Source organism: Lissotriton vulgaris, unplaced genomic scaffold, assembly GCF_964263255.1.
Source record: "Lissotriton vulgaris unplaced genomic scaffold, aLisVul1.2 SCAFFOLD_2914, whole genome shotgun sequence".
NCBI lineage: Eukaryota > Metazoa > Chordata > Amphibia > Caudata > Salamandridae > Lissotriton > Lissotriton vulgaris.
In genome coordinates this window covers 261,474-275,052 of record NW_028241756.1, presented here as the reverse complement: position 1 = coordinate 275,052, position 13,579 = coordinate 261,474, and the positions used below count along the sequence as shown (strand labels likewise).

Here is a 13,579-nt window from a genome sequence, read left to right as displayed (position 1 = left end):
TCTGAGAGACGGCGCTGACAGGGGTACCCCCCAGGCCCTGGTTCTCTTAGATCTGTCGGCCGCGTTCAACACGGTGGACCATGACATCCTTCTCCACCGTGTCGAGCAGGCCGGCATCCAGGGCCTGGCGTTGGCATGGGTCGAATCCTTTCTGACCGGGAGGTCTCAGACAGTCAGTCTGGGTACCTTCAGGGCACCTAGGGAGCGTTCACTCTGCGGGGTCCCCCAGGGCTCCTCTTTATCCCCTCTTCTCTTTAATCTATACCTCCGACTTCTTCTCTTTTCTCTGAGGCAGTGGGACGTCAGTCTTCAACTACGCTGACGACCTGCAACTCATCTTTTCTCTTAACTCTTCTTCTGCTATTCCCAATTTTCAGGCGGTTATGTCCCACATTCTTCAGTGGATGAGCCAGAATCAACTCAAACTGAACCCCGGGAAGACGGAGCTCCTTCTCCCTGGTAAGAGTTCCTCCCACTGGGGTCCGCACTTCTGGCCGGCAGAGCTTGGCCCTCCTCCCACCCCTGTGGCCTCGGTTAAGAGTCTTGGGGTCATCATTGACTTCGAGCTATCCCTTAAGCCCCAGATAGGGACGGTGGTCTCCTCCTGCATGTATCAGCTGCACAGGATTAGGAAGGTGGCTTATCTCCTGACTCCCGAATCCCTGATTCAAGTCATCATGGCTCTCGTCCTCTCCCGTTTGGATTTCTCGAACTCTCTCTACCACGGTCTGCCTAAGGCCCTTTTTTTTAGATTACAGATCGTCCAGAACCAAGCGGTGAGATTGGCCTTCGGGATCCCGAAATGGCAATCTGTTAATCCTCTTCTTACCAACCTGCACTGGCTTCCTGTCACTTAGAGGGTAGCCTTTAAGATCAGCTGCCTCACCTTCAAATCTCTAACTGGTCCCTGCCCTCCTGAAATCCCTTATCCGTCCCTATTGCCCTTCACGTAACCTCAGATCTTCTCACCTCCGCTTCCTGGTTGTCCCCTCTTTCAAACGTTGCAGAATCGGAGGTCGGAGATTTGCACATTTGGCCCCCAAATTCTGGAACTCTCTTCCACCCTCGCTTAAAACCTCCAATTCGCTCATCCAATTTCGCAGATCTTTGAAAACATGGCTCTTTCCACAATCTGACTAATCTCCCCTGCCTCCCTTAGCACCAGATCAGCGCCAGGAAACCCGCGGTGACAGAGCGCTCTATAAGCTCACCTTAACATAACATAACATAACATAACACAAGAAAAAAAGCATATGTTGAAGCGAGCCAGAGTGTAAATTACAGTGCCAACAAATATCATATTGAAGAAGTTCAGCCTTAAATAAACGCAATGGAGTCCATAAACAGTTAAGTAGAATATAAGAGTAAGTTTAGAAAAGCGAAACAGGTAACCATCCAGATATGTTACTAAGCCAAATCTTTTCCCATGTAGTATCAGGTAAGGTAAGTGATAGCTCATTGCTACAATCTGGAATAATCAAATTTATATTCCTACCTAGATTATTAGACAATTTCTTATATAGAATAGAAACACCATGACGATTCGTTGATACAGTTTGGATGTATACGGATAAATCAGCTTGAGTATTAGAAGGAATAGTTTGCTCAAAAAAATCTAAGATCGAATTACATAAATATTCATATTTCATAAGATCCTATTTAGCCAAACCAAACTTGGGGGCCGATTACGATGGAGGATTCTCCGCATCCACCGGGCCGGCGGAAGCCACCGCCGGCCCGGAGGATGCGGAGAATCCTCTGCGGAGCCTCAAAAGACCCACCGCCATATTAGGATGGCGGTGGGTCTGGGTTCCGTCCGCAGCTTTTCCGCCGCGGTCGCCTTCCGACCGTGGCGGAAAAGCTATAACATGGCTGGTGGTGTCTATCGGGTTTCCGTCCGCCATATTAGGATGGTGGTGAAAACATGCTTTTCCACGGCGGCTTTTCCGCATGTATTGTTATCCTATTTTTTTTTCTAATGATATACCAGTGGGGAGGCTGGGAAGGAAGGTAAAGGACTCCATAGTCTGTAATGATATTCATATCTAAAAATTAAAGTATAGGGAGGGATTCAAATTTTTTTTTTTTTTTACACCAGCCTGTACTCCAGTTATATTTTAGCTCTGTCCCTTGTTTGATCTGGCAGGGCATATAGGATTTTTACTCTGGTTGACAGACTTATTTTGGTCTTACTAAGAACCTACAGTGGGCTTGGTGCATGCCCATTGCTTACCATTGATTTACCTTATTGTGACTAATATGTGCTTGCTTCTGATTCAGTGGCTTTTCTTTTCTCATCTTGGTTATCTAGTGTTTGTCCCTCCCCTGGGGCATAGCCTCTTTACCGTCCTTTTGATTCGCTTACTTGTGTTGTAGCGTTACCAGGCCCATGAAAAAATGTTTAAATGATAACTTTTAACGTTTTCCCTGCCTATGATTACCTCTCTCTCCAATGGTCCTCCGATGGATCTTGTTTAGTGCTGAGTGGGATTGGATATAAAAAGACTCCAACAGTCATCCAATGAGGATCAGGAATTGAATAACTAAACTACAAACTAGAACTCAAACTCCTATAAATCACTCTCGATACAATACTGTAAAGATAGATTATCACAGCAGGCCCTAATCTCCTGAAGAAACGTAGGCGAGCCAGAATCATACACACTAAAAGCTCTGTTCAAGCTATGCAGAATAACTGCATTAGTATTTGATGCTCTGAGATCTCTCTAGTATGATCTCCTCTGGTCATTCGTCCCAAATGGGAATGCACATTCAATTGAAGAGAAATCATCATGATAGCTGAGTCGATATGTTGATTAAGTTGATCAAAAGTTAAGGCAAACAAGTGCATCAGTAAATCGGGTTATAGACAATATAGTCACATTATAATAAGGCATTTGAAATAAGATACCAAAGAGCAAGAGTTCAGGAAGGGACATGAAACATGCCAGTTCAAGCTGTGGCTCGATAAGGAAAAGACCACTAGCTTATGCGTCGGATCATAAAAGAAGCCAGGTGAGATCTCAATTGGGCAGGTAAAGATTTTCCTGAAAGTTCTGCAAAGATATTAGTCAGCCAGCAGCTCAAATGTCACCATCAAGATTGCTGACTTCAGCCGGGTAGGCAACAATGTTGGTTAAATCAGGCAATATTATATTCTTGAAGTTCCAGGGGTGACACCTCCTAGAATCACCTCATCTAGTCAGACCACTCAGTCCATTGGTCAGTTTGTATAGGATGGGTGTCTGGCGACATAAAGAACATACAAAATGTAGAGAAAGAGGTGGGACTACTACGCAGACCTTAAGCAATCCACTATGTGAAACGTTAGAACAATGCTACTTCAGCAAAAGCACATAAACAAGATTAAAAGAACAGTTTCCCAGGCAGTTGTTCAGAATTGTATCAGAAAAACATGTAGCACAGTATCTTGTACAATACGTGGGAACTAAGGAAAGAAAACACTGTTTCACTTTACTGGTTATATTGAGGAATTTTTTCACGAACAGTAGACTTGGCAAGTCGAAGGACTTCACATTTTCAGTCTGTCCTACATTAAATTGAGCTAATATGACGTAAAACATATATAATTATTAAACATACAATCATGGAGAAAATTAATGGTCATCATTCGAGTACAATTCTGATGCAATTGAAGTCATTTAGAATGGTTACAAATAATACAAGTGAGTATGATAGTTTTCTGCATTTCGAATGTATTAATGTGTAAATAAATGTATAATCCTAATGTATTAAATTCGCTATAGGTGTATGATATTAGTACATGTATGAAATGCAATCTGAAAGTTTCATGAAGGCATCATTAATTAGGAATGTATAACACCTACTTTTCTTATCATTTTGGTGCACACGTTTACACATAACAATACATTAAAATGTTATTAATCCTCATATTCAGATTAAATCTTGTTGATTAACTAGTTTCCACTAGTTATACACACACCCACAAATGATAATAAAGTATGATTAGAGATAAATTCCATAACGCGAGAGTTCATCATTTACTTATTTTTAGCACCTGGTAATGGAACATAATTATTTTTCAATAGTACATCAGTCTCTATTATTTATGCAAATGATATACATCCTAGACTACCTTTTTCTGCAGGCTTTTATGATGCAGTAACTAAAATTATCTTGTTTTGTCATGTTCTCTTGAACGTGTTGTTGGTGCACCCCTATTGTTTTCTGTCAAAGTGTCATAATCAAGTTTTTTTCATGTCACTACAGTTTAAATGTTATTTCCACTCCAACACTTGTATTCTTCCACTGCTCACTTTAATGGAACTACTTTTAAGGTTGAGCCTACCAGAAAGCGCAGACTGTCTTGTTACAAAGGATCTATTGTGGGCTTACCAAGAACTTACAAGGGCTTACAGCCAGGCCATTTCTTACCTTTGGTTGGTTTTGTGTTACTCACATGCTTGTGACTTATTTGATGCCTTCCTTTGTTCCATCTTGTTGGTTCCTCTTCTGAAGGATAGACTCTTAGTCATCTTTGTGATTGCCTGTCTTCTATCCTTCCCCTGCTCACTTTGCTCACTTCATAGGTGACTACTTTTTTCTTTTTACTTAAGTGCTCTGAGGGTGCGTGTGTGTTCCTGCTTTCTCCTTCATGTGCTTCTCCCCCACCAAATACCCCTGTGCTCCACGTTGCTGTCTCCCTCATGTTTTCAAGCTCACTCTTGTGTAATTCTCCCACCTCCTATTTATCTCCCTCTTATGCTGCCTTTATCCTCCCCCACCTGCTCCTCTGTTGCCCTCCTGCTCCTGCTGTTGCCCTCCTGCTCCTGCTGTTGCCCTCCTGCTGTTGCCCTCCTGCCGTTGCCCTCCTGCTCCTGCCGTTGCCCTCCTGCTCCTGCTGTTGCCCTCCTGCTCCTGCCGTTGCCCTCCTGCTCCTGCCGTTGCCCTCCTGCTCCTGCCGTTGCCCTCCTGCTCCTGCCGTTGCCCTCCTGCTCCTGCCGTTGCCCTCCTGCTCCTGCCGTTGCCCTCCTGCTCCTGCCGTTGCCCTCCCGCTCCTGCCGTTGCCCTCCCGCTCCTGCCGTTGCCCTCCCGCTCCTGCCGTTGCCCTCCCGCTCCTGCCGTTGCCCTCCCGCTCCTGCCGTTGCCCTCCCGCTCCTGCCGTTGCCCTCCCGCTCCTGCCGTTGCCCTCCCGCTCCTGCTGTTGCCCTCCCGCTCATCCGCGCCTCCATTGCACTACTGCCCACCTGCTCCTCCGTTGCTGTCATGGCCAAAGTAAAACAATATATATATATTGCAGGTAATTTAAAAAAAAGTCAGAGGGCAAGGAGCAAATTGCTGCAGTTGCACCTTCTTTTTCATTTTTTGGTATTTATCAATCTATCTCACATGCGTGGACCTACAATATGATGCGTCAGCAGCATCGTGCCCTTTTTAGGGCGAGCAAGGGCAGCGCATGTGCTACTCTGTGAGATATGCTGTATTCAGGTATGGGCCTGAAGCTCCACCCATCTTTTCAATTGGCTCCTGTTACTGTCATTTCGAAATCGTTAATTTTGATTTATGAATAGGATTAGTAGTCCCTCCTCAGTACAGCCATGTCTACTCTCATGAGGACTGGACTTTTTACTTGTGTTGTTAAACGGTCTGTTTTAGCTACAGTCTGTGAGTACTATTTTCTTTCATGATTTTCCCCCATTCCACCTAAAACGTACTTTCTTACATTGCAGGAGGTCGCCCGCTTTTTTATATTTATTACTAATGACAGGTGGTCCGCTTTAACTATTGTGGCCGCGCTTCTGAACTATGGGGGCTGTGCTCTGCAAATTTGTTTTGTTTTTGGGGGGGGGGGGGGGGGGGTGAAAGTGCCTTGTACCGGGCTTTCACCTTTAATGGTAGTCACGCCCGTTCTTTAGACGCCGCTCACCGTATTCAGCTTACAGCGAGCCACGTCTAAAGAAGGGGTCACGGTCGCCATTACATTGAAAGTACAGCATGGGGCGCTTTGCCCCCGCCTCCCCCGTCCAAAGATGTTTGTAAAGGTCACAAACATGTTTTTTTTTTTTTGTAAAAGCGCCCCATACTGTGCTATCAATTTAATGACGGCTGCGCCCCATTCTTTACACTTGGCTCGCTGTAAGCTAATTCGGCGAGTAGAATCCGAAGAAAGGGGAGCGGCCACCATTAAAGTGGGTCTGTATTTGCAAGAGTTTGAGCTATTGTCATTAACCGTGCCAGAAGCTCAAATTCTCACAAATGCGAGCCCTGTTGCATTGCAAATGCTTGTTCTTTTGCCATGCTGGACAGCATCTTGCAGATGCTGTAAAGCATCACCAGAACTAGTGAAGCCAATGGAGCTCGAAGGTGAGCCCCATTGGTGTTGACAAAGTTTGTATGTCAGGGTTCCTTCCGGCAGAATGAAGACTAGATTGAAGGTCTCAATGATGGCTTGATAGGGTGTGGTTGGCCCGTAAACAGCAACACAAAGGGTGGGGGGGGGATTGTGCCGCAACAACATGCAGAGGGTGGAGGGCTGTCGCCATCATCATGGAATTGGGAGCCAAAGCAGCATAGAAAGGAGTTGTGGACTGTCACGAGTGGCATTGAGAGGAGTGGCATGTAAAGGCAGGTGGAGCTCTGGCGGGTGCATAGAGAAGGGGCAGGGCTAAAGGGAGTAACAGTGAAGCTGTGATACGGGGGCATCTGCCATTCAAAAGCTTAATCAACGTAGCAATCTTGGAAAATAATGATTTCCTTTTTAATCATACAGACCTTGTGTGAAGCAAAGCTTAGTTCTAGTATGAGGTAGATACGCATGAACGTTCATTAATATAGTTGTGATATGGTATTTATCAAGGAAATCGGTTTTGGATTTCTAGGTTTTTCACACTAAAAGTATTTAGAAACTAAATGTAAGTGAATTTGAATTCTTATCAAGATGTCACATGTAGTAAGCTTTTATTTACTCCATCATGAGTTTTTTTTTCTTCTCTATTTGGCTATTCAAAGTGGACGATTTTCTCTCAGGGCTGACCCGTAGGGGTACTAAGACTTCGTGGAAAAATTACATCTGTCCAAATGACTGAAATCTCTGTATGATTGTCCTAAGGGGTAACCTAAAATATCAATGACGCTGGCAAGAAAATTGACTGAAGGGTTGTAATTCATTAACCCATTGTTTGTAAACTAGCTGTGAGCTCGGTCAAATGTGAATGACACTTGCAGCAAACCATGTGGCTTTATGGTCCTGACCCAAACCCCTTCTATGTGTAGTTATTTATGTATTATTTACTAATTACAATAGCTCTGGGAGACAGTTAAAGATGTCTGCAGCCCAGATATTACAAAAAAAACCACTTTTAATTTGAAATATCTGATAGACTTCCAGCTGCAGATTCCTGGCCTTTGAATTTCCCAGGCGTTCGAGTGGATCCGGAAACTTTTGTGGGAGCAGTCCCCCTGCCTACTGTCTGGTGGCTCTGTTTGGTTCCGCGTGGTGTTGTCAGCACTGGATGTGACATCGCAGTCACCTATATAGGTGCCATCCAGGCGCGCGGATGTCCGTTCTTTTCTTTCTGCGCCTGTTAGTTACCCCTCTGTCTCTTTTTGACAGACTTTTTTTTCGATGTTTTGTCAAGGATTTTTTTCATAGTGTGCTGAGGGATTTTATATAGCACAAACTAGACCCAAAGGTATCAGAGCACTTTAAATAAGCGCCAGTTGCGTTACAGACGGACACATTCATTTTTTGTTAAGAACGGAGAGATGAAGTGATTTGCACAGAATCACAGGATGTTGAGCGACCCTGCCGAGACTCGAACCTGGTTCCCCAGCTTCGAAGTTGACTGCTCTAGCCATTGGGCCACATCCTCTAGGGAAGAAGATATTTTCTTCCACCAGCCTGGCATTGCGGTCGGTGAACCACATTCCTTTTGGGCCGTTTCTCACATACCCTTTGGGAAATGGTTGCTCAAAGTGCCGCCACAGGTCCCAGAGGAAACGGGCTGTGCTCTCCCAGGCATTAAAAGATGGGAGACATGCAGCAAAGTTCACCTTAAGGGGTGCTTTGGATACTACTCACTCACTAGGTAGAGCGCTTCAGTCGACTTGTGGCCTTGCGACGCCACTCCTGGCTAAGAACCTCTGGCTTCTCTGTGGATGTCCAGGCCAACCTCATGGCCATTCCCTTCAATGGGACTTGTCTCTTATGAGAGAAGGCAGACTCTGCGCTGGGGCACTTCATGGATTCGTGGGCTTCGGCCAGGTTCTTGGGCCTCTCAGTGACCTCTCGTCCCCAGTTTGCCTTTCGCGGCAATGGAAAGCGCTTTTAACCACATCAACCATACCTCAGCCACCGTCCTAAACAGACTTCCCAAGTTGTACGTGTACGCTGTGCATTCCTTCCTCGTGGGAATGGTAGCCAGAAGTCGCCTGCCACCCACCCCGGCAGCTGTAGGCTCTAAGCCTTCCTAATTTGGTTCTGGAAAACCATGGGTGTCCAGTTGGAAGGAGAATACAAATTCATCTCGTCTACTGGCAGTCCATAACATCGGACAAATGGGTCTTGCAGATCATTTGGGATGGCCACTCCCCCGCCGCCCCCTTCTATCTTTTCTTCCTACTTTACTGCCATCTCAAGAACAGCTGGCGGAGAATCATCTTGTTTTGCTCCGAGAGGAAGTTGTAGCTCTCCTGGCCAGAGGGGTATAGAGAGGTTTCCAATTTCAGAACGTAGGCAGTGGTTGTTATTCCTGCTACTTTCTGATACCCAAAAAGAAACTTTCTGATACCTAAAAAGAACAAAGGTCTTCGTTCTATTCCAGACCTTTTGGAATGTCAATCTCTTCCTCAAAAAGGAGAAATTCAAGACGCTCAGGTCATGTCTGCTCTAGACCAAGGAGACTGGCTTGTAGCGTTAGACTTCAGGATGTGTATTTTCACATCCCCATCCTGCCATCCCACAGGTGTTACCTGTGGTTCAAGGTAAGCCATGAGCACTTTCAGTTCACTGTGCTACTCCTTGGCCTTACCAGCACCGCTCCCGTGTTCACCAAGGTGATGGCAGTGGTTGCAACTCCTCTGCGCAGGTTAGGGGTTCCAGTCTTCCCCTATCTAGACGACTGGCTGTTGAATGCGTCCTCGCCCCAGACTGTCGTTTTCCACCTCCAGACTATGGCGGACCTCCTGCATTCGCTGGTATTCACTATAAACATGCAGAAGTCGCATCTGACTCTTTCTCAGATGCTCCCTTTATCTGTGCGGTTATGGACACAGTGTAATTTCGGGCTAAGACTTCCAAGCAGCGAGTCCAGGATAATCAGGTTATGATATCTATGTTTCAACCTCTATCCTGGATTTCTGTGAAAGTTACTCTGAGGCTACTTGGACTCATGGCCTCCTACATCCTGTTGGTAACTCGTGCCAGATGGCATAATTGGGCTCTGCAGTGGGACCTGACATTCCAGTGGGCGCAGCATCAGAGGAATCTCTCCGACATGGCTCAGCTATAGTAGGAAACTGAAAAGGACCGGCACTGCTGGCTAACGAACAGCGATTGGGTCAGAGGCAGACCCCTCTCCCTTCTCCAACCAGATCTTACAGTGGTGACAGATTCTTCACTCCTTGGATTGGATGGCCATGTGGGAGAGGTGGAGATCAGTGAATTTCAGTCTCAGGCGGAGTCGAGGCTCCACATCAACTTGTTGGAGCTCCGGGCATTAAAAGCATTTCTTCCCTCTGTCAAGGGGAAGTTGGTGCAGGTGTTGACAAACAACACAACCGATATTCGGTACTGCAAAGAAGAGGGCGGTGCGGGGTCGTGAACCCTTTCTCAACATAGCTGGAACAGCAAGACATATTTCTGGTGGTTCAACACGTGGCAGGTTCTCTGAATGCAGGGGCAGACAAATTCAGTCGTCTATGCCTAGCGGATCACGAATGGTGTCTCCAGCTGGAGGTGGTGCAAGGTCTCTTTCAACAGTGGGGAGAGTCTTGGTTAGATCGGTTCGCCTCCAAAAAGAACGCGCAATGTCAGCAATTTTGCACGTTGGAGTTTCCAAGGCGGCTATTGCTTAGTGACTCTTTTTTCTTCTCTAGTGAAGCTTAGGCCTCCTGTATGCCTTTCTGCCCATACCACGCCTGCCCAGAGTGCTAAAGAAGATCAAGAATGACCAGGCCCAAGTCTTTCTTGTGGCTCCTGACTGGAGACGGAGAATCTGGTATCCCAAGCTGCTTCAAATATGTGTTGATACTACGATCAGGCTGTGCCTTCGGTAGGTTCTTCTGTTGCAGCAGGGGAAGTTACTCCACCTGAACCTGTCAACTCTACGCCTAATTGCGTGGAGACTGAGCGGCAACAGTTGATAGCTTTTGACCTTCCTCCCAAAGTCTGTAGGGTTATGTTGGCGGCCAGGCGGCCCACCACCAATACAGTATACGTCTGCTGTTAGCAAACATTTGTAAAATATTTTACAGAAAAGTCTATTGACATTCTTTTTGCCTCTTTCCGATATTCTGCTCTTCATTCTTACCCTTGCCCATCCGGGATCTGCTCTGGGCACTCTCCAGCATTATCTTCCTGCTCTGTATGCTTTTCTGCGGCTGCCTGACCAACCCTCTTTATTCAAGTCCCCTATTGTAAATGGGTTCCTTAAAGGGCATATGTTTCCTCCTACGCCCTTCATTGTGCCTCCGTGATACCTAAACCTAGTTCTCACTTACCTCATGTGCGCTCTCTTTGAGCCGCTACATAAATGCCTCCTCAGGATACTCCCCATCAAAACACCATTTCTAGTGGGAATACTATCTGCCCGGATGGTGAGTGAGTTGCAGGCTTTATTATCCAAGCCTTTATATCTCTTGATATTTCAGGATAAGTTGGTGCTTCGCACCCAAGCCTCTTTTCTGCCCAAGGTGGTGACCCAATTCCATCTGGGTCAGTCGGTCACACTTCCCATCTTTTATGCTCCTCCGCATCCCTGTGAGGAAGAGGAACATCTCCATCGTCTGGACCCCAAAACAGAGTTGTTCCACCTTGACCACACAAAAGAATTCCGGGTGGACGACAAACTCTTCATGGGTTATTTGGGAGCTAAAAAAAAGTTGGGCAGTGCAGAAACTAACCATTTTGCTGTGGCTTGTTATCTGTATTAAGATATACCATGCCCTGGCTAAGAAGCAGCATCCGGAGGGTTTGCAAGCCCCTTCCACCAGAGGGAAGGCTGATACCACGGCGTTCACTCGTGATGTACCAGTCCTGGACATCTGCCAGGCTGCAATGTGAGCTTTACTGCACGCGCTTGTTAAACACTACTGCCTGGATATTGCGGTCCACAGGGATGGGCATTTTGCCCGTTCGGTCCTACAGGACTTTCTAGTCTAGTAATTTGTCCGCAGCCAACCGCCTGGAAGTATGGCTTGGGGATCTATTCAAAGGTGTAAGGAATCTGCAGCTAGAAGTCTCTATCAAGTGAACAAGTTAGTTACCTTTGGTAGCGCATTTTCTGGTAGAGACAATATCTAGCTGCAGATTCCTTACAGGCTCATGCATGCATCTCTGCACTACGGACTCATTGATAGGGCAAGGGTTGTTCCCTTTTTTGGGACCCCTAGCTTGACACAAAATAGTTATTCACTTCTTGGCTCTGTACTTCTCGCATGGAAAGCGTGAAAAGTAACTGATGTCCACGTACCTGGGTGGCGTGTATATGGGAGATCGCAGCATCACATCGGGCGTCGATGCCACACAGAACCGAATGGAGCTACCTGACGGCACGCAGAGTTCTACTCACGCTAAAGTTCCTGAATCCAGTGTGTTGCCTTGTAAATTCAAAGGTAAGGAATCTGCAGTTATATAATGTCTCTACCAGATAATGCGTGACTGAAGGTAAATAACTTGTTCATTTGTTACTGCGATCAACACAACACAAAGAAAAAAACACAAATTGATTTGTAATCTTTGAACCTGAACCAAAAAAACAAAATTAACTTGGATTACAAAGAATAACTGCTATACTTAGCTGTAAGTGACATGGAAAGCAATGGTTTATTCAAACAGTGATCGATGATGGTAAGACATTGTTACAGCTATTTCCAAATTATTTTTAATTTGCCATTTGTTTTTGTAGAAATGCAATCTTATTTTGAGTTTGTCTTTTGTTTCTGGGGAAAGGAAATGAAGCAGTTTTGCATAGCAAGTCTCCAGTATGGTCATACAATTTTGTTTTTGGACAAAACACCATTGATGACGTTAGTAAAGTGTGCATCTTAAGATGGCTTTCTCTACTCACAGAGGAGGCTGCTTCTGCATTTTTCACATCCCAGTAAAAGCTTCAGAGCAGCTTTCATCACAAATATTCTTTTGCTAAACGCCTGCAATTTTTTTGTATTTTTAAGGATGGAAGTCCACATCAGTTTTACCAGCATTCCCATCCTAACGTTTTACTCTAGTCTGTCATGAAGTTCTCCTGAATTTTAGCTCTTGGTGTTCTTTGTAGGGCAATGGTCTAAGCACCCCCTCCAAAGTAATGACTTCAGTGCGGCTCAGGGGCAGCCTTGTTTTCTGTTTGGACCCGGGGCACCCCAATCCTGCCTTGTCTTTGTGTCTCAGGCGGGTTCGCTTAGCCATGACTGGGCTGGTGGCTACAAATTCGCAATTAGGGTTCTGCAGCTAATCGCAAACACTAATGAATGTGGAGGGAGAATTATCACATGACTACCAGGTCAACCTCCCTTTCATTTTCCTCCTCCTTCACCAAGGGCTGTTTGTGTGAGTGACACCTACCCAAAGATGTACAGCAGGAGACCATTCAAACCAACCAACAGCCTCTAGCACCTCAAAATCACTGGACCTTTGGGTAGCTGTATTAGCACCTCTCAAGGAACAGATGGTGCAGGCTGAAAGGGTGATGACCTGGGATGGACGTCAGTGGTAGTTCCCCCAGATTCCCAATGATCTTGTGCAATAAGTCTCTCGCACGATAGCCACGTGTGAAATATGGTGAAGGTATGGATTATCAAATCTAAAATTACAGAGTAACCTCAATGAGATGTAAAATAATTGTAGCAGTTTACTCCCCGAGCCACATCCTAGGAGTAAACTTTACATGGATACTATGATGCAGATGAAACTATATCTGTGACCCATATTCTTATGAATTAGGGTGAATGGAGGCTTAGCAACAGATCAGGACTGGATAGGACAGATCATGGCAGTCTCGCAACAGGTCAGGAATACCCTAAGCTAAGGAACAGACCGAAGAATCGAAAGCTGAAACACAAAAATTAATGCAGCTGTTGTCGAAATCCAAGATTAAGGGGAGCTCAAATCAGCTGAGAGAACAAATAAAAAAGGCCATTGGACAGCAGCAAGGCACTCGAGTAACCATAAGGGCAAGGCAGGCACAGTAGGCAAGTAAAATGGAGTTTTGCAATGTAAAACAATTGAGAAGCAATACGTTTTGGATGTTAGATGGGCCATTCGAAATGGCCTCCCACACAGGTGTTGACAATTGCTTCCAATTGGTTTAACCATATGCAAGATGTATCCAAATGGGTTCTTTAATCGTGTTCAACGCTTATAGCCCTATTAGATGCTTGT

General features: G+C 45.6%; 1 protein-coding gene across 1 annotated transcript in view; it reads left to right on the top strand.

Moving 5' to 3' along the window:
* Positions 1-377: 377 nt before the first annotated feature.
* LOC147669889 (rho GTPase-activating protein 19-like) overlaps positions 378-13,579 on the top strand; it is a gene marked incomplete at its 5' end in the record, with an annotated part of 203,955 nt that continues 190,753 nt past the window's right edge. The window contains one exon of the mRNA XM_086948173.1: positions 378-459. Within this exon, the coding sequence (XP_086804299.1) occupies positions 378-459 (82 nt within the window). The remainder of the gene's footprint in view (positions 460-13,579) is intronic.